Source organism: Palaemon carinicauda, chromosome 31 (assembly GCF_036898095.1).
Source record: "Palaemon carinicauda isolate YSFRI2023 chromosome 31, ASM3689809v2, whole genome shotgun sequence".
Classification (NCBI taxonomy): Eukaryota; Metazoa; Arthropoda; class Malacostraca; order Decapoda; family Palaemonidae; genus Palaemon; species Palaemon carinicauda.
The window spans coordinates 8,338,572-8,366,366 of NC_090755.1; the positions used below are offsets into that span (position 1 = coordinate 8,338,572).

A 27,795-nucleotide genomic window follows, 5' to 3' on the forward strand; every position below is an offset into this window, starting at 1 on the left:
ATTGTACTTTAGTCTCGGGTAATACCATAACCTCTGTACCATGGTCTTCCACTATCTTGGGGCAAGGTTCTAAGGTTTTTTTTATAGTTTATATATGAAGGATTTATTTAATTGTTGTTACTGTTCTTAAAATATATTTAAATATTTTATTTTAATTGTTTATTACTTTTCTTGTAGTGTTTATTCCATTATTTCCTTTCCTCACTGGGCTATTTTCCCCTGTTGGAGCCCTTAGGCTTATAGCATCATGCTTTTTCAACTTGGGTTGTAGCTTAGCTAATAATAATAATAATATTAAATAATTAATAATAATAATAATAATAATAATAATAATAATAATAATAATAATAATTATTATTATTATTATTTATCATTTTATTATTATTATTATTATTATTATTATTATTATTATTATTATTATTATTATTATTATTATTATTAGGGGTATGGCTAACGGTATGTCTGATCATTTTTTGGTGGAAGGAAAATTAGTTGTAGCAAAAGAGTGGGGGAATAGAGTAGGTGGATGTAAAAGGGAGCTAGTGAGGGTTGAAGAGCTAATAAAACCGGGGGTAAAAAGTAAATATCAGGAAAGGTTGAAAATGGCATATGACGAGGTGAGAGTAAGAGAAACTGGTAATTTAGAGGAGGAGTGCAAGTTAGCAAAAGAAAATTTTGTTGGGATTGCAAGTGATGTATGTGGCAAGAAGGTTGTTGGAGGCAGCATGAGGAAGGGCAGTGAATGGTGGAATGAAGGGGTGAAGGTGAAAGTGGAAGAGAAAAAGAGGGCTTTTGAAGAATGGCTGCAGAGTAATAGTATAGAGAAGTATGAAAAATATAGAGAGAAAAAGGTGGAAGTAAAGCGCAAGGTACGTGAGGCAAAGAGGGCAGCTGACCTGAGGTGGGGTCAGGGACTGGGTCAGTCATATGAAGAGAATAAGAAGAAGTTTTGGAAAGAAGTGAAGAGAGTAAGGAAGGCTGGCGCAAGAATTGAAGAGACAGTGAAAGATGGAAATGGAAGGTTGTTAAAAGGAGAGGAGGCAAGGAAAAGGTGGGCGGAATATTTTGAAAGTTTGCTGAATGTTGAGGATAATAGGGAGGCAGATATAATTGCTGTTTCAGGTGTTGAGGTGCCAGTGATGGGAGATGAGAATGAGAGAGAGATTACAATAGAGGAAGTGAGGAGAGCACTAGATGAAACGAGAGTAGGAAAAGCATCTGGTATGGATGGTGTGAAAGCCGAGATGTTGAAGGAAGGGGGTGTGACTGTACTTGAATGGTTGGTGAGATTGTTTAATATGTGATTTGTGTTGTCAATTATACCAGTAGAGTGGGTTTGTGCGTGTATTGTACCACTATATAAGGGTAAGGGAGATGTGCATGAGTGTTGTAATTCAAGAGGTATTAGTTTGTTGAGTGTAGTTGGAAAAGTGTATGGTAGAGTAATGATTAATAGGATTAAGGATAAAACAGAGAATGCAATCTTGGAAGTACAGGGTGGTTTTAGCAGAGGTAGGGGTTGTATGAATCAGATTTTTACAGTTAGGCAGATATGCGAGAAATATTTAGCAAAAGGTAAGGAGGTGTATGTTGCGTTTATGGATCTGGAGAAAGCATATGATAGAGTTGATAGGGAAGCAATGTGGAATGTGATGAGGTTATATGGAGTTGGTGGAAGGTTGTTGCAAGCAGTGAAAAGTTTCTACAAAGGTAGTAAAGCATGTGTTAGAATAGGAAATGAAGTGAGCGATTGGTTTCCGGTGAGAGTGGGGCTGAGACAGGGATGTGTGATGTCGCCGTGGTTGTTTAACTTGTATGTTGATGGAGTGGTGAGAGAGGTGAATGCTCGAGTGCTTGGACGAGGATTAAAACTGGTAGACGAAAATTATCATGAATGGGAGGTAAATCAGTTGTTTGCGAATGATACTGTACTGGTAGCAGACACAGAAGAGAAGCTTGACCGACTAGTGACAGAATTTGGAAGGGTGTGTGAGAGAAGGAAGTTGAGAGTTAATGTGGGTAAGAGTAAGGTTATGAGATGTATGAGAAGGGAAGGTGGTGCAAGGTTGAATGTCATGTTGAATGGAGAGTTACTTGAGGAGGTGGATCAGTTTAAGTACTTGGGGTCTGTGGTTGCAGCAAATGGTGGAGTGGAAGCAGATGTACGTCAGAGAGTGAATGAAGGATGCAAAGTGTTGGGGGCAGTTAAGGGAGTAGTAAAAAATAGAGGGTTGGGCATGAACGTAAAGAGAGTTCTATATGAGAAAGTGATTGTACCAACTGTGATGTATGGATCGAAGTTGTGGGGAATGAAAGTGATGGAGAGACAGAAATTGAATGTGTTTGAGATAAAGTGTCTAAGGAGTATGATAGGCTGGTGTATCTCGAGTAGATAGGGTTAGAAACGAAGTGGTGAGGGTGAGAACGGGTGTAAGAAATGAGTTAGCGGCTAGAGTGGATATGAATGTGTTGAGGTGGTTTGGCCATGTTGAGAGAATGGAAAATGGCTGTCTGCTAAAGAAGGTGATGAATGCAAGAGTTGATGGGAGAAGTACAAGAGGAAGGCCAAGGTTTGGGTGGATGGATGGTGTGAAGAAAGCTCTGGGTGATAGGAGGATAGATGTGAGAGAGGCAAGAGAGCGTGCTAGAAATAGGAATGAATGGCGAGCGATTGTGACGCAGTTCCGGTAGGCCCTGCTGCTTCCTCCGGTGCCTTAGATGACCGCGGAGGTAGCAGCAGTAGGGGATTCAGCATTATGAAGCTTCATCTGTGGTGGATAATGTGGGAGGTTGGGCTGTGGCACCCTAGCAGTACCAGCTGAACTCGGCTGAGTCCCTGGTTAGGCTGGAGGAACGTAGAGAGTAGTCCCCTTTTTGTTTTGTTTCTTTGTTGATGTCGGCTACCCCCCAAAATTGGGAGAAGTGCCTTTGGTATATGGATGGATTATTATTATTATTATTATTATTATTATTATTATTATTATTATTATTATTATTATTATTAGCTAAGCTACAACCCTTCTTGGAAAAGCTAAAATAAATAAACTAGAAGATAAGTAATGAACAATTAATATAAAATATTTTAAGAACAGTAACAGCATTAAAATACATCCTTCATATAAATTATAAACTATTGAGACATGTCAGCTGTTCAACGTGAAAACATTTGCTGCAAGTTTGAACTTTTGAAGTTCCACCCGATTTGGTCACCGCTGAAATAACACTTCTAGAATATTGTGTAGTATCGAGCTATTTGATGGAGAGGGCAAGGCTATTAGAATTAACTGCATATATAGTATTACAAGCAGGATCATGGTACTGTCTAGGAAGATCTGAATAAACATGTTTGTGTTTTAAATGAGTTTACAACACACTGACGAGTTTATGAAAAATAAGTCTTCGTATACTTATATTGTGTATTTATGGAGAATTAAAACATTGCTTACGTTGCTGTTTTTCTTACGTTACGAAATCTTCCATTTAAAACTATTCACATCATGAAATATCGAGGTACTGGGATTTGAAAACTTGAACCATTAAAAAATAAGCATGTGTAAAATATCCTGCAAGGGACTAAGCGTTTAATGGACGATATCACGCGCTTTACATCGATCCAATAATCGAAGAGTAGACGTGGTTGCTGGCAAGCTTCATAGCGATACAGTATAGCTAAAATTACCGCAATGTAAAAATAATATGGGATAAATTGAAAAATCTTGGCAACCACAAGATAATTAGCATTATCAACAATTAATTCAAGTTACCATATTCGCAAAAATGCCAATATCAATTTCAAAACACTTCTCGTTTATAAACTATTATTCACATATGAGGCTCAATACTACACAGTATTCTAGAAGTTTTATTCCAGCTGTCACCAAGTTGTGGAATGATCTTCCTAATCGGGTAGTTGAATCAGTAGAATTTCAAAAGATCAAAGTTGGAGCAAATGTTTTTATGTTGACCAGGCTGACACAAGTCTTTTTATAGTTTATATATGACATATCTGTTTTTGACGTTGTTAATAGTTTATATATGAAATATCTATTTTGACGTTGTTACTGTTTTTAGAATGATTTATTGTTAATTTGTTCTCATCATTTATTTATTTCCTTATTTCCTTTCCTCAATGAGCTATTTTTCCCTATTGGAGCCCTTGGGCATAATTATAGCATCTTGCTTTTCCAATTAGGGTTGTAGCTTGACTAATAATAATAATAATAATAATAATAATAATAATAATAATAATAATAATAATAATAATAATAATAATAATAATAATTTCTGGTTCTGACTCCAACCTGAGCAAGGTTGTAGATAAACTTTTTAGTAACATCATTACTGTTAAAAACTTAGTACTGATATTAATTCCTAGCAAAAAGAATGAATTACTCAGGCAACGTAACTTAATCAGTAGATTAGTTTCCTGAAACTGTTAGTATATATCTAATTATGAGCTAATATAAATTAATAGATTAAAATATGAATGATGGTAAGCTATTTTGGGGTCAGAGGTCTCAAGCTATATTCATAACGTTTGCATTTAGTTCTGACCTATCTTCTGTATAGCATACATTATTATCATCATTATTATTATTATTATCATTATCATTATTATTATCATTATTATTATCATTATTATTATCATTATTATTATTATTTCATTATCATTATTATTATTATCATTATTATTATTATTATTATTATTATTATTATTATTATTATTATTATTATTATTATTATTATTATTATTAGCTAAGCTACACCCCTCGTTGGAAAAGCAAGGCTCCAACAAGGAAAAATAGCCCAGTAAGGAAAGGAAATAATGAAACAAATAAACTATATGAAAAGTAGTGAACAATTAAAATAAAACATTTTAAGAAAAGTAACAACATTAGAACAGATCTTTCATATATAAACTATAAAGAGACTTATGTCAGCCTGTTCAACATAAAATAATTTGTTGCAAGTTAAAACTTTTGAAGTTCAACCGTTTCAAATACCCATTTGGATTGATTTCCCAATCCAAATAAATCAAGTTGCACCCGGCTTCATAGCTAGTATCCTAACCTATTTATTTTTATTTTACCCATGCTAGTTTACCTCAACGATAATCGTAATTAATGTTTTTACATGTTTGAATTTGACACATATGAACAAACATAAACAAAAAAAGGCTATTGATCCGTTCTTGTTACCATCATTCACAGACCTGTAAAATTTGTCACTTTTACATCCTTCAGTTAAAATAGTTATAATATACACATAATAAATAAAAATTAAAAAAATGTATAGATATTCAATCTTCTATCCAATATTTAAATTTAAATGCACAAAATATTAAAATATACAAAATATTTATAGAGAACGACACACTATTTATTATTTACATTTGTTTTTAGAAAATGTAAACATTCCTCTGCGTCAGACACCACGAAAGAATTTGCGTGGATTTTGCACAACAATTTGCAAGTTGCCTCTTAACGGGAATGACTTTATTTTGTATAAATCCAGGGCCATGGCATTATTTAATTAATTTTGCACCCAGTTAATCAAGAATTTCACGGGGGAACCAGCAGTAATGTAAGTATTTATTCAATTCTTCTTGCGATTATTAAATAGTTTGGAATAGTACATTGTCAGAAGCTAAAGCGTTATGACTAAGCTACCTATCGGCAATCAATTAATTGTAAAATGGCCTTATTTATTCTAGCTATTTTGGCAAAGTTTTACTGCATTACAGATTCCGAGTAAAATAATATCGCTATTTTACTAAATGAGAGGCTAGGTTAGCTAGCCAAACCGAGATTGTTGCTGTGTGCTATACGGTACCTTAGCATCTTATACAGTACTGTTTTGAAACAATTATGTATATCTTTACCTGTGTACCGTTCAATTATTATTATTATTATTATTATTATTATTATTATTATTATTATTACTTGCTAAGCTACAACTCTAGTTGGAAAAGCAGGATGCTATAAGCCCAAGGGCTCCAACAGGTAAAATAGCCAAGTGAGGAAACGAAATAGGGTAAAATACTACAAGAGAAGTTTAAAAATAACATTGAAATAAATTAATCATATTTAAACTATAAAAACTTCAAAATAACAAGAGAAAGAGAACTAAGATAGAATAGTGTGCTCAAGTGTACCCTCAAGCAAGAGAACTCTTATATATAGTGAGTGGTAATATGGTATTCTAGGTCAGGTTAGTTTGAGGTTGAAGCCCCCCCCCCCCCCCCACACCTGTTGAGGACATGCCATCCTAGGTTAGGTTGAGGGAGAAAAATTGTTTCAATGCTTACTGTACTAGTGACGGCATGTGGGAGCAAGATTTTCCAAATTTTCTCAAGTTTTATTATTGTGTGGCCAAAGACAATCATAGAGAGAAAATTATTGAAGTTACTTATTGTGACATAACTCAGGCTAACTCGAGTTTCCTTCCCTAACCAGGAACATCGGCTGCTTTTTCCTCCATTTTAGACAATTCTTTGTCTTTTACCTTGAGGTTATGACAGAACCAACTCATAATTCTTATAAAAATAAACCACAAGGTTTTAGGGAGGAGAACTGGTAAATTTTTCACTGTGCATCAGCACTATAGTAGCATATAGTACATTCAAACTTCATGTTCCTCCTTAACCCAACCATTGTCACTGTGTTTGAACCCAAAATAGGGGAGAAACAACCCCGTCCACTAATCTAACTAATGTACGAAACCTGGTTTTACTCACCAGACATTTTAATACAACTCAGTACAGTAATGTATCTTTGAATGGCACACTAAACAAACCCCCCTCCTCAAATATTCTGAGGATATCATTGCATTATATGAGAGTATGGTAGCTGTACTGGGTAGTTAGTTCGCTTGGAAGTGAAGCTGTAGTAAACTTTAATTTCATGTACCTTAGGATTTACTTCCCTGAATGACTGCCATGCTGTGATGACAAATCACAAGAGTAAGGAACAAGGATTTTGTAGGTAGTAGGTTGGCCATGGCACCAGCCACTCGTTGAGGTACTACCGCTAGAAATTTATTGGCTCCTTTGACTGGCCAGACAGTACTACTTTTGATCCCTCTCTGGTTACGGCTCATTTTGTCTTTGGCTACACATACATCGAGTAGTCTGGCCTATTCTTTCCATAATCTCCTCTTCCCATACACCTGACAACACTGAGATTACCAAATAATTATTCTTTGCAACATAACTGTTCAGTGGTTACTTTGGTAAGGGTAGAAGAGACTCTTTAGCTATGGCAAGCAGCTCTTCTAGGAGAAGGACACTCCAAAATCAAACCATTGTTCTCTAATCTTGGGTAGTGCCGTAGCCTCTGTACCATGGTCTTCCACTCACTTGTTTTAGAGTTCTCTAGCTTGAGGGTACACTCAGGCATGCTGTTCTATCTTATTTCTTTTCCTCTTGTTTTTTTGAAGTTTTTATAGTTTATATATGAAATATCTAATTTAATCTTGTTACTGTTCTTAAAATATTTTATTTCGATTGTTTATTACTTTTCTTGTAGTTTATTTCCTTGTTTCCTTTCCTGACTGGGCTATTTTTTTTCCCTATTGGTGCCCTTCGGCTTATAGCATCTTGCTTTCCAATTAGGGTTATAGCTTAGTTTGTAAGAATATTAATTACTATGAGTTTAAAGGTATAATGGGTACAGTGATGTATTACAGATGGTGCTTGGCTAGAAATAAAACTCATCCATTGCATTTACTGTTCTGTACCTTGTAAATTGTTTTTCATTTCACTGTAAAGATTGCCTTTTGCATTTTAAGAACTACTGTATTGTAAAACTTTCTCTTGGTTTTCAAAATGTTTAAAATATACTATATAACTTATCAAGGCTTGGTGAAGAAAAGATTTAAGGGTGAATGTAAAGGAAGTGCAATTGTTTTCCTCTCCAGTTTTGTATCACTGTTAAACAACTTTTCTTTCTCAATAGCTGACACGTGTGGCTAGGTTTGTGCCTTATTTAATTGCTGAGGCCTATTTCAACTTGGCTTTAGTGATGAAGCTTCTGCTTTAGAGTAAAAAAACTAATGTCCAAGTTTTTCCCATTAACAAAATTTCAATTAGTAATCTTAAAATGGGTTCTTGTCTGGTTCTAATCAACTTTAGAATATCAAATGAGTCAAAGAAGGATGGCCTGGCAATGCTTGGAAGAGTTATGACCCATTTTGCACAGAAGCATGTAGGTTTAAGTAATGGACAGAGTAATATTGCTGTCATGAAACCAAAATTTTATTGGATTTATGAATTTGGAGTTACTTAGCCTAGTGATGTGGCCTGCAAGGTCATTCAGTGCCAAAGTGTAATTATGGGAAAACCTAGCAGTTGTACTATGAAATGAAAGTTAAAAGAGGTTGGACTGCAAAAAGGAAAAAAAGAAGCAGGCACAGAGGTAAAGTAGAGGAATATAAAGCAAGTGCACCTAGGGGCCAAGTGAATGCTGCAAAGGTCCCTAAGTAATGCCTACAGTGCACTGCATTAAGTGCACTGACAGCCTTACCTACTTACGGGTTCATGAGACAAAATGCATTTCATCGAGAAGTGTTAACAAATGTCTTTTCTATGTGACTGAAGCTGTTGAAAACAATATTCAGCACTAGTTAAATGCTTTTAAAGATACTCCAATGCTGTATATTGTACAATGACTGATGTGAAAAATTTGAAGGTTATAGTTTGTATGCTACAAAATTATAACTTTGATTTTTGCCAATGGACAATAACTTTAGTAAAGTTTAGTAAGATAATTTTTTTTTTCTTTTAAATCAACTTTGAGGACTTGTTAGGGCTTCTTTTCAAAATTTTGAGTTTTAATAGTCTCTTGAAAATTTGAGTTTTAATATTAGAATGATTATGCCTAAATATAGTTTCTGTGAGGACTGATACAGAATACTATGTATACTATACAGTAGTCTAAAAATAAGGGTGAACTTGTGAAATGAAGTTTGTTAATTGAACTACTTACTGAAGCATTTTGGTTAAAAAGTATCTATTGAGATATAGGCCTATTAGTTTAAATAATACTGTATTTTTTTTCTAGGGGAATGGAAGATTCACGAGTATCCTCAGCAAAGAATAGTCGCAGGAGAAGATGGGAAGTGAAATCTAAAGAATCTTTTGAAACGTCATTGGCCGTAGAAATTGAAGACTCGCCGGCTAAAAAAGAGACTACAGTTAAATTTCAGGAAAGCGACAAAAAGTTTCCTTTCGAAGAAGATGTCTTGCCGAAAGAGAAGAGCTCAAAAACCAGTGAAGACTCTGCAAAGACAGAAAAAAGTCATAGGAAAACATCATCAGTAAAACCTTCTTCAGCAACTTCTAAAGGTACAGGATCAAAATTGGTAAAAACTAAACCTTCCTCAGCCAAGTCAAAACCTTCCTCTGCAAAATCAAAGCCTTCTTCAGCCAAATCTAAGCCATCATCTGCTAAATCTATTACGAGCCAAAAAGCTACAAAAGTTGATAAGTCTTCAGAAAATAATGCTGATACTGATCTCCTTTCAGCCAAGCTTGGAGCATTAATTGATGAGGCTAGTATTAAAAGTAAAGATTCCCATAGACGTTCAGCAAAGGAAAAAGGGAAAAGTCCCACTGAGAGGGATGATGTATCAGGTTATGATTCAAACGACAGCCCTATAACTCTCACTCCAGATGATAGTCCACCACTCCTCAGTCCAGAGGACAGTCTACCTCTCAACAGTTCAGAAGACAGTCTACCTCTCCACAGTCCAGAAGACAGTCCACCCCTTCATAGTCTAGAAAATAATCCTTCTACTTACGATGTCGAAAGTCATCAGGATTATACTTCGAAAGGTGATCTTCCTATGGATCTGGGTAAAGATACCTTTTTTGTCAATGCTTCAGATGATGTTCCTCCAGTTTTTGGAAAGAAGGATGGTCCGTTAATTGAAGTTCGGAAAGTAAAGGAAAGTATTGTTTATACCGATGATCCACCAAAATACACAGAGAAAGCTGATACAATGTACTTAGATGACTCTAGTCCTGAACCATCAGCTCCACCTTTGTCCTCTATATCTCCTAGTCCAGAATTGATTCCAAAAAGAAAGAAAACTAAGAGTAAAAAGAGTGAATCTCAGATGTTATTGTTGAATACAGCCAATGAAGAATCTTTCATCAGCCTTCAACTGAAGGAACTCAAAGATGATGTTGTAGACATAACCCAAGATCCTAGAATAGTAGCAGCCCCAGGACTTTTACATACGTCTACCACATCACTTCCAACAGTTCATGGAAATATTAATGCTGTATTTCAAGAAAGAATTGGTGGGTTTGTAATGACAAGACAAGATGATGACGGATCTCCAAAAAGGAGTGAAAGATTTCATGATGCCACCCAAATCAAAACTAGATCATCCTATGCAGTCTTTCTCCAAAGTGGCTTTAGAACTTTCTCTGTTTTATGTCAGGGTCTCCTAGCTGGTCTAACCCTAGCCCACTGTCTCTTAGTAAGTATTTGGTAATGGCTTTATGAGTTCAAGTTTGGTTTGATTATCAGTATTAATAGCCCCATGTCACATGCTTTGCAAGTCTAGCCTTCTGATAAGTGAGAGACTTTAATCACAGTAATTTAACCCACAGACCATCATTTGGAGAATGGGGATTTTCAAGTTATTAGTTATACTTTGGATATTTGGTTTAAAATTTTTCTTTATTTATAAGCCAAGTAAAATATTGATTAACGTTCCCTTCCTTTTGCTTATCTCATTCTTGTTCCTATATTCTTCCACTTGCTATCATCTTTTCACTTCATCCATTTGCCTCTTCATTATCACTCTTTAATTTCATCCATTTGCCTTTTCTTTATCTCTTTAATTTCAAATATTATTTTACAATGCCAACATCCCCTTTTCCTCTTTCCTTCAATGTTATGTTATTATAGTTTAGTGCCTCCATTTCCTTTAAAAATAACTATTCATTTTTTGGATTTAATCTACTAGGATTGGCTTCTCAATCTCCTAGTGTCCCAACAGCTTCCCTTAATAATTCATTTGGCTCGACTTCAATCTTATCTATACACTTCTTCCTTTTCCCTTTGTTTCTGTCTTCACCAGATCATATTTTTCCATCCCTTCGGAGAGATCTATAGACTAACAGGCCAACTTTAAGGATTATTTCTTTAATGGAATTGATACTGGAATGAGGTGAAGGTAAGAAATAGGCTGACTTGGTGCTAAGACCAAAGAAAAAGATGATTAGTAAAATAATGCTTGGCAATATTCTATAAATTTAGACAGACTGATGTTTTGGTTCCTAGGATTATGTCACATAAGGCTAAGGGTATTAGACTTCAATATATATTATTATACTTCTTGCCATATACATAACTGACCTCCAAACCAGACCATTTTTCTTTTGAGTGTAAAAGTTAAGGGTCACTCACAAGTAGATGAGGAAAGAGAGCAGGTCATTGTGCTATTAGAAATATCTCAAGAGACTGAACATGTATACTAATGTGCACATGATCAGTGCCCCCTTTTCCATCCAAAATAGGACCATAGGAGACCAGGCAATGGCTACTGGTGATTTAGCAGTAAATGGATAGGCCCTTCAGACCCATCCCTAGCTCACTGAAGCAGTGTTATGGTTTTTTTTATTGTGAAATAAATTAGGCAATAAGTGCAGCTTAACTTTAAAGCCCACAGATTGAGAGTCAAAAACGTTCCCACTAAGTTACTACAACCCTATTGATGTTGCATGTACATAAGTATGTATGTATATATAGCACAGTGATAGATATTACACATTTTGAGACTTCCTGTCATATTTTACCAAGAGAAAATAGGTATATTATAGGATAAGTGCAGTATAAGACATTTTAAAAACTATTTTCACTGTACTATAAGTACTCTATCTGGACAAGTAAATATTACCTCAGAATTATAATAACAAGTTTTGTACTTTACAGATTTTTCTGCTAGAGACTGACCCTGCAAAGCTGCCTTCAATGTACAATTCAAGAATGGCACATATCTTCTATGCTCTAATCATTTTTCTTACAACCATCTGCTTTACGGCAGCTTGTGACAGGTCTGTAAACATAAACTCAATTATTATCATTATTATTATTATTAAAAATTAATGTATGTTCTTTGAAGATGATTACACTATAGACAAGTTCTCTATGTAAAAAGTCTATATTTTCTTCGAAAATGGCCCAATACATTTGGGCTTTGAAAGGCTTGCAGCCATTTTCTATCCTCATTATTATTATTATAATATTGTGTATAGATAAAATCATGACTGCATGAAGCTAATAAGCAATGCCTTATTATATTATTAATATTCTATAACTAATGCAAAGTGATTTAAAGGTTCTAAAAAGAACCTAGTAATAATACAGTACTTAGAAATAAGAGCTTATTAACAATACACAATTGTTCCGTAACCGAAATACAAACCACGCTATTTACATTGGGTTTACCTTTTAGCGCAGCTGAAATGACGAGCCAATAGTTTTAACGAGGGTTAATTACCCCCGCGTTAGTTAGCGGGGGGTAGGGGAAGGGTAGCTTGCTACCCCTCCCCCCCCCCACACACCGGTGACTTGCTTCACTTCACTTTTGGCTCGGCGATGAACAGACATGTCTGTCCATCGTCCTCGTTGACAGCCTGTAATCTTTTTTCTGCTTTTTCTTTACTACAGCTTGTGTGTGTGTTTGAAGTTGACTACCTTATATTATCTTTGCTATGCGTACGTGCCCTGGTGTTGCCGGCCGCCCTTGTGGGACCTTTATGTCGGCCTTGGATACGGATCCTCACACCCTTTGCCCTCAGTGTCGGGGCCGACGGTGTGACCAGGAATACATGTGTAGTGAGTGTAGGGAGTGGTCTGTCTCCCAGTGGGAGAGGTTTGGTCGCCGGCGTGAGAAGTCCAAGAGAGACCGTTCTCCTTCGGGGGTTGCCTTGAAGGAGGAAGGTTCTCGGGACTCTTCTTTCGCCGCCCAAACCTCCTCCGAAGCTCCCCCTTGTCCGGCTCCTAAGGAGAGTCGGCCGAGTGGTAGCGCAGGCCCTAGTTCTGTTTCCAGACCTTGGGCGGGGGGAGAGGGCGTCGCCTCCCATAGCGGGGCGGTTCCCCCTCGTCCTCCGGGGGAGGTTGTTGATAATTCATTGTCTAATGATGATCTCTTACAGATTTGGGCTTCCCTGGGGCTTAAGGGCTTGCCCTCCAGGGTCGCCTTGATTGACCTTGTCTCGTTGGGGGCCGCCGTTAAGCAGTCGCCGGGGGTAGCAGAGGTAGACCCTCTGTCTATCGTCGACGTCGTGGTGGCAGAGGCCTCCGACGGGGTAGGGCAATCCTCTGCAGGTGCAGTTGAGGATGATGGTGCTGACGGCTCTCCTCCCCTTCCGTACATCCTTCGAAGGGGGAAGTGAGTCCTACGGGCTCTTCTGCTGTTCAGCTTCCCTCTAAGGGAAGTGCTTTGCCTGAGACTCCCCTTCGGAGGACTGATGGTCCTGATGATCTTCCCCGTGGCCGCCTTCGCCGTAAGGCTCACCGTCCGCTGCGTCGCAAGGGCCTCCCTTCCCCTTATAAGGGGGTTAAGAGGCGCCTTTTTGGATCTTCTTCCTCCGAAGGGGACTCTCCTCGTCATACTCAGCCTACAGCTCCTGCTCCTTTGGACCTCTCTGCAGACCGTTCTCCTACTCCTGCTAGAACTTCACCTTCTGGGGAACTCATCACCCGACGGGCAACGGTCCCTTCGGGGCAAAGGGATTCCTCCCTTTCACGTGCAGTGTTAACGCACAGGCGCTCTCCTGCTGGTCAGCGCTCTCCTGCTTGTCAGCGTTCTCCTGCTCGTCAGCGCTCTCCTGCTCGCCAGCGCTCTCCTGCTCGCCAGCGCTCTCCTGCTCGTCAATGCTCTCCTCCTTGTCAGCGCTCACCTGTTCGCCGGCGCTCTCCTGATGTTCGCCCTCCTCGTCAGCGCTCTCCTGAGGACATCCTACATCCTGTGGTTCCTGAAGAGCGCTTAGCGTGCCAGCATTCTCCTGCTCGTCCTTCTGCAGTGTTAGCGCACAGGCGCTCTCCTGCTCGTCAGCGCTCTTCTGAGCGTCAGCGCTCTTTTGAGGATCATCGCCCGCTTGCTCGCCAGCGCTTCCCTGTGGTCTCTGATCATCCTGTAGTCCCTGTTGGACACCCTGCGCGCCATCAGTCTCCTGAGCTCTCTCGCGATCCTCATCTTGTGTCTACGCAACATCGTCCGCGTTCTCCAGCGCGTGTTTCAAAAGCACATGTTCGCCTACGTGCCTACGATCTTCCTGTTCGTGAACGCGCCGCGCCACCTGTTCCTTCACAGGATCTCACGCGTCGCCCCCTTGCTCGCCAGCGATCACCTGCTCGCCAGCGTTCACAGACGATCCTAGTATCGCCTGTTCGTCAGCGTTCTCCTACGCGTCAATGATCACCTGTTTATCGGCGATCTCCGGACCGCCCGCGTGATTTACAACCTGCGCGCACGCGTTCTCCAACGCGTCGTCGACCAGAGGTTCTGGAAGGACATGGTTTGCCATCTGCTAGCTCACCATCGCACGATCATTCACCTGCGCGTCCTGCGCGCTATCGCTTGCCAACGCGTCACCATGCGACAACGCGCTATCGCTTGCCAACGCGTCACCATGCGACAACGCGCCATCGCTCACATGCGCGTCAGCGTTCGCCAGCTCACCACCAATCGCCTGCTGATCTACGCCGCCAGCGACCTTCCTCGCCCACGCGGCAACGCGTTCCCTCGCCATCGCGCCAACGCATTCGTTCGCAGACTCGGCCACGCGCTCGTTCATCTGTACACCCTCGCGCCCGCACGACCGCTCGCCCGCGCGATCATTCGCCTGCGCGATCATCCGCCCGCGCGATCATCCGCCCGCGCGATCATCCGCCTACGCGCCCGCGCGATCGCTCGCCTGCGTGCCCGCGCGACCATCGTTCGCGGCGAATTTCGCAGCCAGTGGTATCAGCAGGAACGCGTGTTCCTAGACAGCGCTTGGGATCGCCTCCCTCCAAACGCAGGATTGTAGTGCAGGACAAGGAAGACACTGCGGAGAGGTTAGTGCATCATTCTTCCCCCCCCTTCTTTTCAGGCAGGTACTGTGGTGTCCACTCCAAAGGATCGCCCGATCCCTTTCCCTCCAGCGAGGATTTCGGACTCTGTGTCCGTGGAGCAACAGACTTGGTTTGGTCCTCTGATGCGGGCGTTAGTGAGGGTAATGAAACCAGCACTCGCCGATCAGGGCAACAAACCAACGGCTGCCTCTCCTACGCTGAAGAGAAAGAGAGGAGTGGACTTCGTGGTGACTTCCCCCAGGGCGAAGTTGGTTCCCAAGAGGTCTGTCGCGAAGCCCCCTTCTCCTGCTCGAGTGCTTTCTCCTTCTCCCGTGGACGAGGCTTTTCCGTCCTCGGGTGAGTCCAGTGAAGCGGTAGTCTTCCCCTCGGCGCCAAGGGGGGAGACTTCGCTTCATGGAGGAGAGTCGTCTCGTGAGGAAGGGGCTCCTTGAACCTCTTTGTTGGGATCCTGTATCCCTCCCAGGAGGGAATCCAAGGACTCCAAGACCGTCCCGAAATCATCTTCGAGGATTCGCCAGGAACCCGCGGCTCCCCGGGGGAACGTCCACGCTTCACCCCAGGAAGAGATTCCGGGGACAGGAGACTTAGCTGCCATCCCGCAGGAATCCGAACATACCTTCTGGCAGGTCCTGAGCCTGATAAGGCAACTTACCGGGCTTATGGACCCCGTGATCGCCCCCGTGAAGGCAAGGACACTATCTTAGATGAAGTGTTTGACGTTCGGAAGGCCCCTAAGTCCAGTGCGGCTCTGCCCTGGTTTCGGGGTCTGAAGAGTGCCAGAGCTAGGGCCAACGCTCAGCTCGCGATTCTTGCCTCCTCCAGTCGTTCCTCTGCCGGGAACAAGCTCATCCCTCCTCCTCGTCTCCAGCAGAGGAGGTATTTTGAGATCTTGGGTGAGTCCAGCCTCGCTCTTCCTCTCCATCACTCCGTGGAGGAGCTGGCGAAGGGAGTTCTTGAGAAGCTCTCTGCCCGGCAGGTGTCGTTCTCGGCGGCAGAGATCCTTAGCCATGAAAAGGTCGCTAAGTGTGCCATGCAGGCCACTTCGTGGCTGGACTTTTGGCTAGGAACTCTGGTCATCCTATTGCGCTCGGAGGACTTGTCCAAGGAGACCAATAGGAAGGCCCTGGAGACCTTCTTACTCTCGGGCACCCGCTCCATCGAGTTTTTGGCGCACCAGGTTACCACCCTGTGGGCCAACTCGGTGTTGAAGCGGCGCGATGCTGTGGCCGAGAGATTCCATCCGAAGGTCCCCGCCGTGGATGTGTGTAGGCTCAGACATGCTTCCCTTCTGGGGAAGAACCTGTTTGAGCCTCAGGACATGGAGCGAACGGCTGAGAGGTGGAGGAAATCCAGCACGGACTCCCTCCTCCATAGGGCCCTTACAGCTCGGCCCTATAAGCCTCCAGCTCCGCCGCAACAGCAGCAGCAGCCTCGTAAGGCTCCGAAGCAGGCACCGGCAGTTAAGAAGGTGGTGTTTAATCCCCAGCCCTTTCCAGCCAAGGTCAAGAGGGGCGGTAAGTCCTCCAGGGGAGGTAAGACTCCTAGGGGTGGCGGCTGCGGCCGCAAGCCCTAGGGGTGGCAGTCCCCTGCGTGTCCACCTGTGGGGGGATGCCTTCAGCGTTGCGTCCGCAGGTGGCAGCAACACGGGGCCGATGCTTGGACGGTCTCAGTGATCGGCCAAGGCTATCGCGTCCCGTTCACAACATCTCAACCTCCCCTGACAGCGAATCCAGTGTCGTTGAGCTCCTATGCCACGGGGTCGGCAAAGGGGCTGGCCCTTCGGGCCGAAGTCGAGACCATGCTCGAGAAGGATGCTCTCCAGGAGGTCGTCGACGGCTCCCCAGGCTTCTTCAGTCGACTCTTTCTTGTAAAGAAGGCGTCTGGAGGCTGGAGACCTGTCATCGACCTCTCAGCTCTGAACGGGTTTGTCAAGCAAACCCGGTTCAGCATGGAGACAGCAGACACGGTCAGACTTGCGGTGAGACCACAAGACTTCATATGTGCACACTGGATCTAAAGGACGCGTACTTCCAGATCCCAATCCATCCGTCTTCCAGGAAGTACCTGAGATTCTGCCTAGACGACAAGATCTACCAGTTCAAGGTGTTGTGTTTCGGTCTCTCCACAGCTCCTCAGGTGTTCACCAGTGTGTTCACCCTGATTTCATCTTGGGCGCACAGGAACGGCATTCGTCTCCTTCGTTATCTGGACGATTGGCTGATCCTAGCAGACTCGGAGTCGACCCTTCTTCGGCACCGAGACAGGCTTCTGGATCTTTGCCAGGATCTGGGGATCGTGGTAAACCTTGAGAAGTCCTCTCTGCAGCCGTCCCAACAACTGGTTTATCTAGGCATGCTAATAGACACCAATTTCCACAAAGCCTTTCCATCAGACGACCGGATAGCAAGGCTGAGGAGGGTGGCGGAACCCTTCCTCAGGCGAGAAGAGCTCCCCGCCCAGTCGTGGTTGCGTCTCTTAGGTCACCTATCTTCCCTGGCTCGTCTGGTTCCAAACGGCCGCCTCAGGATGAGATCCCTATAGTGGCGGCTCAAGTCCCGGTGGAATCAAGGATCCAATTCTCCGGACATTCTGATCCCAATGGGGTTTTTGGAACAGACGGACTTGCGGTGGTGGCTGGCCGACGAGAACCTGCGGAAGGGAGTGAGTCTTCTCGTCCTCCCCCCGGAATTGACTCTGTTTTCGGACGCGTCAAAAGAAGGGTGGGGGGCGCACGTTCTGAACCAGAGGGCCTCAGGCCTTTGGTCAGAATCAGAAAAGTGCCTACACATCAACCTGCTAGAATTGAAGGCCGTCTTTCTGGCTCTTCAGCAGTTCCAACGGTCCCTGGCGGGTCACTCCGTGGTGGTGATGAGCGACAACACCACGGTAGTGACTTATATCAACAAGCAGGGAGGCACTTTTTCGCAGCAGCTATCCCATCTTGCAGTAGAGATTCTGAGGTGGACCGAAATCCACTCGATACAGTAACACTATCAGCTTGCTTCATTCCTGGCAAGAGGAATGTGCTCGCCGACAGTCTGAGCAGGGCCTTGCAGATAGTGAGTACCGAGTGGTCTTTGGATCCTCAGATAGCCAACAAAGTCCTGACTTTGTGGGGTTCCCCGACTGTGGACTTGTTCGCGACAGCTTTGAACTTCAAGCTGCCCCTGTACTACTCCCCAGTCCCGGACCCCAAGGCACTCTGGCAAGATGCTTTCCAGCAACAGTGGGACAACATCGACGTGTACGCCTTCCCACCGTTCTGTCTGATGAAAAGGGTGCTCAACAGGACCAGACTATCGGTCAACTGTTCGATGACTCTGGTAGCTCCGCTATGGCATCACGCGGAATGGTTCCCGGATCTTCTGCAGCTCCTGACGGAGCTCCCAAGGGAACTCCCTCCACGACATGAGCTTCTCAGACAACCCCACTCCGGCGTCCCTCACAAGGCCGTGGCCTCGCTTCGGCTTCACGCCTGGAGACTATCCAGCGTCTCCTCGCGGAGAGAGGCTTTCCGCAACAGGTTGCGGAGAGAATGTCTCGGCACCTGCGAAGGTCCTCTGGGGGAGTCTACCAAGCAAAGTGGAGTGTCTTTTGTGGTTGGTGTCGTGGGAGGGGTATCTCTCCACTCGATGCCACTATTCCAGCAATAGCGAACTTCCTCGTTTATCTGCGGGAGGAAATGCGCCTTTCGGTCTCGGCAGTGAAAGGCTATCGCTCAGCCTTAAGCTTGGCCTTCAGGCTGAAGGGCGTGGATATTTCTTCATCGCTAGAACTCTCTTTACTCATACGTAGCTATGAGCTTACCTGCCCCCAGTCGGAAGTGAGACCTCCTCCTTGGAATGTGGTTCGAGTCCTCAGGTCTCTTAAGAGACCTCCCTTCGAACCATTACGCCAGGCCTCCGATCGCCACCTGTCTTGGAAGACTGCTTTCCTACTCGCTTTGGCTTCGGCCAAGCGGGTTAGTGAACTTCATGGTCTCTCATACGACATCGCCCATTCAAGGGGGTGGGGGGAGGTAACGTTCAGGTTCGTCCCTGAGTTTGTTGCCAAGACTCAGAATCCTGGAGTGCCGGATCCTCGGTTCGACTCTTTCAGGATCGCGAGTCTCCGTTCTGTAACAAGCGACCCAGACCAGCTGCTACTATGTCCAGTGAGGTGTCTGAGGCACTACTTGAAGAGAACGGCTGCAGTCCGTCCTCAAGTGCGAGCTTTGTTTGTGAGCACAGGCAGGACTAAGAGGAGGGTCACCAGGAACACCATCTCAGCTTGGATTCGAAGGGTTATCCACCATGCCTTGAATCCAGATCCCCCTCCGTCACGTCGCCCTCGGGCACACGATGTCAGGGGTGTTGCTGCATCCCTGGCCTTCAAGAGAAACTTCTCTGTGACGCAGGTACTTCAAGCTGGGGTCTGGAAGCGTCAGACGACCTTCACAGCCCACTACCTGCAAGACGTGACCCACAGGAGCCTCGATAAGTTTTCTATCGGCCCTGTGGTGGCTGCACAACAGCTGGTCTAACCTCAGGCTCCTTTTTGGACAAGTAGCAGTAGGTTGAGGGCGTTGTTACCTGGTCTTAGTCTGCGTGAATGAAAGAGTATGTCTGACCCTTACTTCTTTCTTCATTCTCCCCTCTCTTGGGGAAGCAGCATCCTGGTCCTCGCATAGCTGACCTCGACCTCTGCAGGTAACCCATGCTTCTTTGTGCTCCTAGTATTAAGCTTAATACTGTTGCGTCCCCCATACCCTGACGAGGTGGTATTGGGAACGTCCTATCCTAGATTCCTATCAAAAGGTCTCAATGTCAACTTCATAGGACGAGTCACACTCTCCTCCACACACTGCTTATGTAGGCCACTCGTTCCTAGCGATGCTAGGAACTTATGAGGTGCAGGGGCTCCTTTTCTCTAGTGCTGCTCACTGAGGGATTGAGCCCCCGGGCAAGCCGAAGTCAGTAAGGCTGGGGACTTTCCACCCTTCCTAAGGGTCAAGTCACCCAATGTAAATAGCGTGGTTTGTATTTCGGTTACGGAACAAATGACAAATTCGAAGATAATTTGTATTTTTCCTAACCATACAAACCTTAGCTATTTACACATATGTGCCCGCCATCCCTGACCCCCAAGTCAAGTCCTACCTCTAAGTGAAGTGAAGCAAGTCACCGGTGTGTGTGTGTGTGTGGGGGGGGGGGTAGCAAGCTACCCTTCCCCTACCCCCCGCTAACTAGCGCGGGGGTAATTAACCCTTGTTAAAACTATTGGCTCGTCATTTCAGCTGCGCTAAAAGGTAAACCCAATGTAAATAGCTAAGGTTTGTATGGTTAGGAAAAATACAAATTATCTTCGAATTTGTCATTTTTATATCCAGTGCCACAATAACAATACTATTCTTTATCTACTGCTACATATTATTTAAATGAGCCCTATTTTTGTTTTGCAGTTAATCTAACAAAAACATCAAGTTTATGAAAAAAATATATGAATGTTTATTCTTGAAATAAGCTTTGTTTTGTAGTTTATGAAGTCTGATTCATAATTCTTATAAAGTGTTTAAAGAGATCATGGTTGTATTTCTAGATTCATGCAAGGCCTGAACTGATATTTTTTTTAGCAAGTAAGAGAAAAACATATAAGTGGGGTAACAATGGGTTGGGAGGGAAATGAAGGCTTGGATGAAAAGCATGAGGCAAAAAAATAATTTTAGCTAAGAATCAGGAAGATATACTCCAGAACCTCTTTTATTTCTTTGAACCTCCCCAATTTTCATTTTGCTGATCTCTCAAGGCTAGGCTTATATTGACTTTTACCTCGAAACTAAAAAATTCACTGTTTCCTTTCAATTGGCTTGGGCCTCCAGTACATTTTGATACAATCTATTGGCTAATGGCAGTAACTTTGTTGTGGGTACATTGTAAATGCTTTATCTTTCTCTCATTACATGGAGCCAAGAATGTTAAAAGTACAGTGCAGAGGAAGAGGTAACACAAGATATTTTTATTTCTGAAAAAAAGGTATTTGATGAAGTACCACAAAAAATAATTAGGAGAGATGTTACACTGACAGATGGTACTATAGATTTACTTAGCTAAGTTGTTACTCTATCATAACACTAAGAGTGAAACCAGTAGTGGGTATATAAGAACAACATGAGATCTGTGTTTGGGGGCCATCATGGATCACCATTAAGCCCTTTGACAATTATGATAGTGATCAGTAGCCAGAAAGAAACGCATAAAAAGAGGCCCCTAAGAGCTGCTATTAACAGATGAACTAATGTTAACAGTAGCATCTGAAGGAGAGGTCATTGAAATTTTTAAAGGGTAGGATGAAGTGAGGAGATGGAATATCAACACAAGAAAAACAAAGCTTATAGTACAGGAAAAAAAATTAACTATGGTCAGGGAATTGGTCATGCAGCTATTTAGGGAAGGGTGTGGGGGTAAACCAAGTACTGTACTCCCCCATCCTCCCCAAAAAATGTAAGATATTTTATCATGAAAAGATACCAAGACCTACAAGATGTACTTGCAGTATGAGATTTTTAATGAATGAAATGTATTACAAGTAAAACACGAGAGTGAAGCGGAGAGTCTTGAAAGTAGTACTGTAAAACATTTTTCATACTTTGGGAGCACACTGGAATGACAGAAACATCGAACCTCAAGGCATGTCTGTTTTTATGCATCAGAAACATGAGCACTGACAAAGAAATTGGATATTTTGAAAAGATAAATAAAGAAAGGTATGATACATGGCCAGAATAAGGTGGGAAGATTATATGAAAAATATATCGCAAACTTAGACTAGTAATAGGAGTTTATTACAGAAATGGAACCTTGTTAACAAAGTCAAAGCTATTACTTAAAAAATGATTAAGTATTAGTGTATATGAAAAATATCTCTCTCTTCAGGCAGAGGTGCCAGTGACCTATCTAGCTCTACTCTTGCAGGAATGGGGCACATATACAGCAACAGGATCATTTTCCCTTTATATGAGAAATCTTTTTCTACAGCCAGCACAGGGCTAATGGACAAAACCTAAAGTTGGTACTTTTTCCAACAAATTATTTTTTCTAGGCTTTGCATGACAGTAACATGACAGAGCCTAAGTATTTAAGGCAATAGAATTCATTAGATGAGAATGATACTGCTGAAAAGAATACCTTAGATACAGGCAGTAGATGATACAAACATCTACTGTATTATCTAGGATTTTGGCTGGGTTATCTTTTTCAAAATTTAGTGGATAACTCTCTTGAATGATAAATGTAAAGTAAAGGTTAGCCGAGATATGAAGTATGGAATTACTGTTGGCAGTGAAATAGAATGTATGGAATTCAGGCCATATGGCCCCACACTGGAGCTGGGGAGTCCATTCATTGTTGTTTTGGGAAATGTTAAGATGAATTAATATTTTTTAAACTGATAATAAAAATTCAGACAAGCATATGCTAATTCATTAAAATATTCATACAATTAATAAATATTTAAATACTTAAATATATTATCATACATATTTGTACAAGTAAATAAAAAAGGGCTGAAATGTTGAAAATATAAATTTCTTTTTATAACAGCGTTAAGGGCTCACTGCGTGCTTTGGGCTATTTTGAATATTCAGGTAAAAGCTGTACTATGTATTCTTTGTTATTTACCACATTGTGCCACTTATCAGAGTGAAAGCCCGCAAAAATCTGTATATGATAAATTATCAAAATATGCCCCAAAATTTCCTCAATGTGTTTCCAACAAAGATAATCCTATTTTATTACAGTAGACTTGCTATAACATATGCAAACACATACTGATAATTGAAGGCTAATGTTAAAAAATTAATTTTACATTAAAAAGATTCTATTCTGGTATTTAATGGTGCTCTTATTGTTGTGTTTTACAGATGTGATCTTAGTGGCATTGGAGTTTTGTCTGGACATGGCCTCAAAATTCCATGGACCCCAGCATTTTACCTCTCGTCTTTGGCACTTTCACTAGTAGCAATACGAACTGAGGATGTTTTAGCATACAGCACTTCATATCAGGGAACGTTTCAACAAGACGAGGCAAGTCATTTCAGTGTTTATGACAATTATCATTAAAATAGGTATCCCTCTTTTTGTAAGATAAAGCAACCTTAAATTGAAAAGTCAATTTTAAGGTTAATAGCATGCTAGAAAGACTATAAAATATTTAAGCTTTTCCACTTAATTTAAGACTTTTATCTACTACTTATCTGTGGCATCTTTTTATCTGTCATCATTTATATTTTTCCTCAAGGTCTCTTTTCCATGCAAATGTATATGCCAGTAATTCTGCTCCTCACAAGTCATCTTTCATTCTCTCTCAAGTCCATGTATATTTGCTCTCATTTTTGCATTTTTGCTTTATCTTGAGTGATGATTAAGGTACAGAAATTCAAATCTGGCTATTGGATTTTTAATAAGCTTGTAATCTGTCAAATTTTGCCTCAACTTTTATTTATTACAATAGTGATCAAAAGAGGATAAGATTTAACACTGCTATTTTTTAGAAAGTCTTTTCCTCTTAAATTTATAGGCTTTCCTCATAAGATTCCAGGTTAGCAAGAAAGCCATAACTTGAAAGTAAAATTAAGGGTCTTTTAAAATCAATGCATGAGTTTAGGGAGTTTTCCCTAATGTACTGTACTGCCTAAATATAGATTACACATATTAGAGTAGTCTGGTTTCCAGAGATGTTAATATACAAGAATACAAAGTTTTTTTATGAAATTATGCACATATTTGTCTAGTATTGGTTCTCATATTCATTTGGGGATATTTTGAAATCTCATTCTTTATCAGCTTAAAAGGCATCAATGTATATAATTTTTGTTTGTTTATATTTGTGGTAGTGATTAGTTATCTTGATATACCATAAAAAGCTTGGGTACGCTGTACTGTAATTACAAAATCTCCTTTGTTCCGTAACCGAAATACAAACCACGCTATTTACAAAGGGTATTACTTTTAGCGTAGCTGAAATGGGAGCCATTAGAATTTAACGAGGGTGTATTACCGCCGCGCTAGTTAGCGGGGGGTAGGGGAGTGGTAGCTAGCTACCCCTCCTCCCCCTCACACACAGGTGAATACTCACTTTCACTTTTAGCTCGGACTGTGACAGACGTCTCTGTCTTGGTCCTCGCTTGGCAGCCATTGTTTGTTTTGTCTTTACTTAATCGCTTACTTTTCATTTACTCAATATATATGTAAACATGTTTTCATGTTTGTATATATATTTGAGTATAGAAATGAGTAAGTTTCCTTTTCAGATTTGTGTGTGTAGTGTACGATATCTACGTGGAGCCCTCGGCAGTTAGGCCACCACGGCGTAATTTTATGGGTGGCGATCGAGTTTGACTTAAGTCTTTCTCTCTCTCTCTCTCTCTCTCTCTCTTGAGGTCGTTCACCCTTTTACTACGTGTTACTACGGCCTTGTAGCCTAGCTTCCTTTCCGTGTGGGGGGTTGCTACGCCGTACGTTTGTCTCAATTAGTTATGAATCTAATTGTAGTTTTTTCAATATTAATCTTACCCGATGATCATGTAGCTGTCAACTCCGTTGCCCGACAGAAATCTACGGTCGGGATACGCCAGCGATCGCTTATACAGGTGGGGGTGTACTCACCAGCGCCATCTGTGGTCAGGTACTCCAGTACTTCTTGTCAACAAGACCTCAATTTTTCCTCTGTCGTGCCGCCGGCAAGACCTACATGGATACGCTGTTGATTTTGGAGTCTTTTGTTCACGGTTTTGGTGAAGTATTTGCTCTAAAATTTAGCCTTCGCTGTACAGGAAGCTTTTCCCTTAGCTTAGATAGCTTTTGTGAATTAATTTGATTTATTGGTTAACGATCTTTGCTTTACTTTGGAATTCCCCCTTGACTGTTCCCTAAATTCAAGATGTCCGACCACTCTCAAGCTCCTAAATATAGGCGATGTAGTGTTAGGACTTGTAATAGGCGTCTTCCGAAGGCCTCTGTTGATCCTCACACCCTTTGTTCCGATTGTAGGGGAAAATCCTGTCAATTGGAAGATCGATGTGGGGAATGTGCGGGGCTTTCGGAATTCGAATTTAATGAATTCCTCAAATATACAACTAGGTTAGAGAAGGAGAGAGTTAGGAGGAGTTCTTCTCGCTCTTTGGTTTATTCCTCTCCCCATGTCCCTCAACCTTTTCCTTCCCCTGTGGTGGTGACCCCCGAACCTGCTACGAGTGCTCAGCCTGATATGACGGATATGTTGCGTGCCATTCAGGCTCTTGGTGATAAGGTGGAGTCGTTAGTTAGTGACCACAATCTTCTCTTGGCAGATGTCAAGGAGCTTAAAGTGAAGAGTGCAGTGGGAAGTGTTAGTGCCAGTGCTGTGCATAGTGTCAGTGTCAGTGTTGCGCATGAGGATACTTCTGTGCGTGCCAGTCGTCCTCCCAGTCCGGGACCTCTTGCAAGCTCCCAAGCCCAGGGGAGAAGCAACGTCGAAGGGCAAAAGGGTTCGGCAGGCCTTGATCGGCGCACAGTTGTATCCTCAGTGGTTGCGGGCGTATCTGATAGAGATCGTCACTTCCACTCCCAGACGAATGAGCCCTTAAATTCCTCGTCTGCGGAAGAGGTTTCCAGGAGGAAACGGTGGACCCAGGTCTCACGACCTATCAAACGTAAGGTCCCTTCCGAGCTAGTCCAACGGCCCAGGTGTAGCCACTGGGCCAGTTCGGACTCGCCGCAGTCATCTGATGACTGCACACCTCCCAAGAGAGGTAGAGTGGTTCCTCAACAGGCCTCTGCTCCAACCACTGTGGACCCCAAGTGGTCAATGCTGCAGACTATGCAGTCTCAGCTTGCGGCTTTGATGCAGGAGTATCAGGCAGAGAAGGTTAGCACCCCTCCTCCTGCGAGCGCTCCTCCACCTTTACGCAGTCCTCCCTGTCAGATGCAGCCGCATCGGGAGTTGCCAGGTTCCAGCACTATGCGGCAACCTCCTCAACCCATGAGGCAGGAGCCTCATGCTATGCGACAACCTCCTCAACCCCTGAGGCAGGAGCCTCAGGCTATGCGGCAACCTCCTCCATCCTTGAGGCAGGAGCCTCATGCTATGCAGCAACCTCCTCAACCCTTGAGGCAGGAGCCTTATGCTATGAGGCATCCTCCTCAACCCATGCAGCACGAGCCTCATACCATGCAGCAGCCGCATTCTATGCAGCATGAGCCTCATCCCATGCAGCTTGAGCCGCATGCCATGCAGCATGAGCCTCATGCCTTACAACCCGTTCTGCAGGATTCAGCCATTCAGCCTGCCACTCTGCCTTTACCTCTCGCTACTCAACTCTCAGGCGATGAGGTTTCTGAGGATGAAGCTGCCCATCTGGATGATCCTCCATCTGAGGTGGAAGGACACAAGTCTTCGCCGCCTTCCTTAGACTTTCGCAAGGTCCTGGCTCTGTTCAGAGAGTTGTACCCTGAACACTTCGTGTCTGCAACCCCTCGTTCTCCTCCCTCCGAGTTTTCTCTGGGCATGCAGTCTACTTCGCCTGCCTACACCAAGCTTGTCCTCACCAGATCATCAAGGAGAGCTTTGAGGGTTTTGGGGGATTGGTTGCAGTCCAAGCAGCAACTGGGAAGGACCTCTTTTGTGTTTCCTCCTCCTAAGCTTGCTTCTAAGTCGGGCGTCTGGTATGCCACGGGAGAGGAACCTGGCTTGGGGGTTCCTGCCTCTGCCCAGGCCGACTTCTCAAGTTTGGTTGACTCTCCCCGCAGGTCGGCTATGAGACGCTCGAAGGTCTGCTGGTCCTTTTCAGATCTGGACCACTTGATGAAGGGAGTCTTTCGCGCCTTCGAAATTTTTAACTTCCTCGATTGGAGTCTAGGAGCCTTAAGCAGGAAGACTGCTCCTTCTGACAAAGACGCGGCCATGCTGATCATGTCCAGTATGGACAAAGCAATTCGCGATGGTTCTGGCGAACTTGCGGCTATTTTTGTCTCAGGAGTCCTCAAGAAAAGGGAACATCTATGCACCTACTTATCGACTGGTATCACCCCTTGCCAGAGGTCAGAGTTACTGTTTGCTCCTCTCTCCAAGTTCCTGTTTCCGGAGGAGTTAATCAAGGGGATGGCTGCGGCTCTTATCCAGAAGGATACACATGACCTCATGGCTTCTTCAGCACGTAAGGCGAAAACCTTACCTTCCGTGCCTAGATCTTACCGCACCCCTGTTGCTGATACACCTGCTACTAGGTTCATTCCGCCCTTTCGTGGTAGAGCCTCCAGTAGAGGAAGTACCCGTGCAGACAGTCAACGGGGCAAGTCAAAGAAGGGTGCCAAGTCCACGAAAAACAAGCTTTGACTTCCTTCCTCTCCAGACAGCTGTAGGAGCCAGACTCAAGACCTTCTGGCAAGCCTGGGAGAGCAGAGGTGCAGACGCTCAGTCTGTCAAGTGGCTAAGGGAGGGATACAGAATTCCGTTCTGCCGCAATCCCCCTCTGACCACTTCTCCCATCAACCTCTCTCCCAACTACAAGGAGAAGGACAAGAGGCTAGCGTTACAACAAGAGGTGTCGCTCCTGCTACAGAAGGAGGCAGTGGTGATAGTTCGGGACCATCAATCCCCGGGCTTTTACAACCGTCTCTTCCTGGTGGCCAAGAAGACAGGAGGTTGGAGACCGGTGCTGGACGTCAGTACGCTCAATGCTTATGTC

General features: G+C 43.0%; 1 protein-coding gene across 1 annotated transcript in view; it reads left to right on the forward strand.

The window, feature by feature from the left end:
* Positions 1-5,397: 5,397 nt before the first annotated feature.
* Positions 5,398-27,795, forward strand: part of LOC137624258 (nucleolar protein dao-5-like) — a 35,608-nt gene continuing 13,210 nt past the window's right edge. Inside the window, exons 1-4 of the mRNA XM_068354786.1 lie at positions 5,398-5,583; positions 9,060-10,485; positions 11,946-12,067; positions 22,993-23,155. Of these exons, the coding sequence (XP_068210887.1) occupies positions 5,582-5,583; positions 9,060-10,485; positions 11,946-12,067; positions 22,993-23,155 (1,713 nt within the window). The 5' untranslated portion in view covers positions 5,398-5,581. The remainder of the gene's footprint in view (positions 5,584-9,059; positions 10,486-11,945; positions 12,068-22,992; positions 23,156-27,795) is intronic.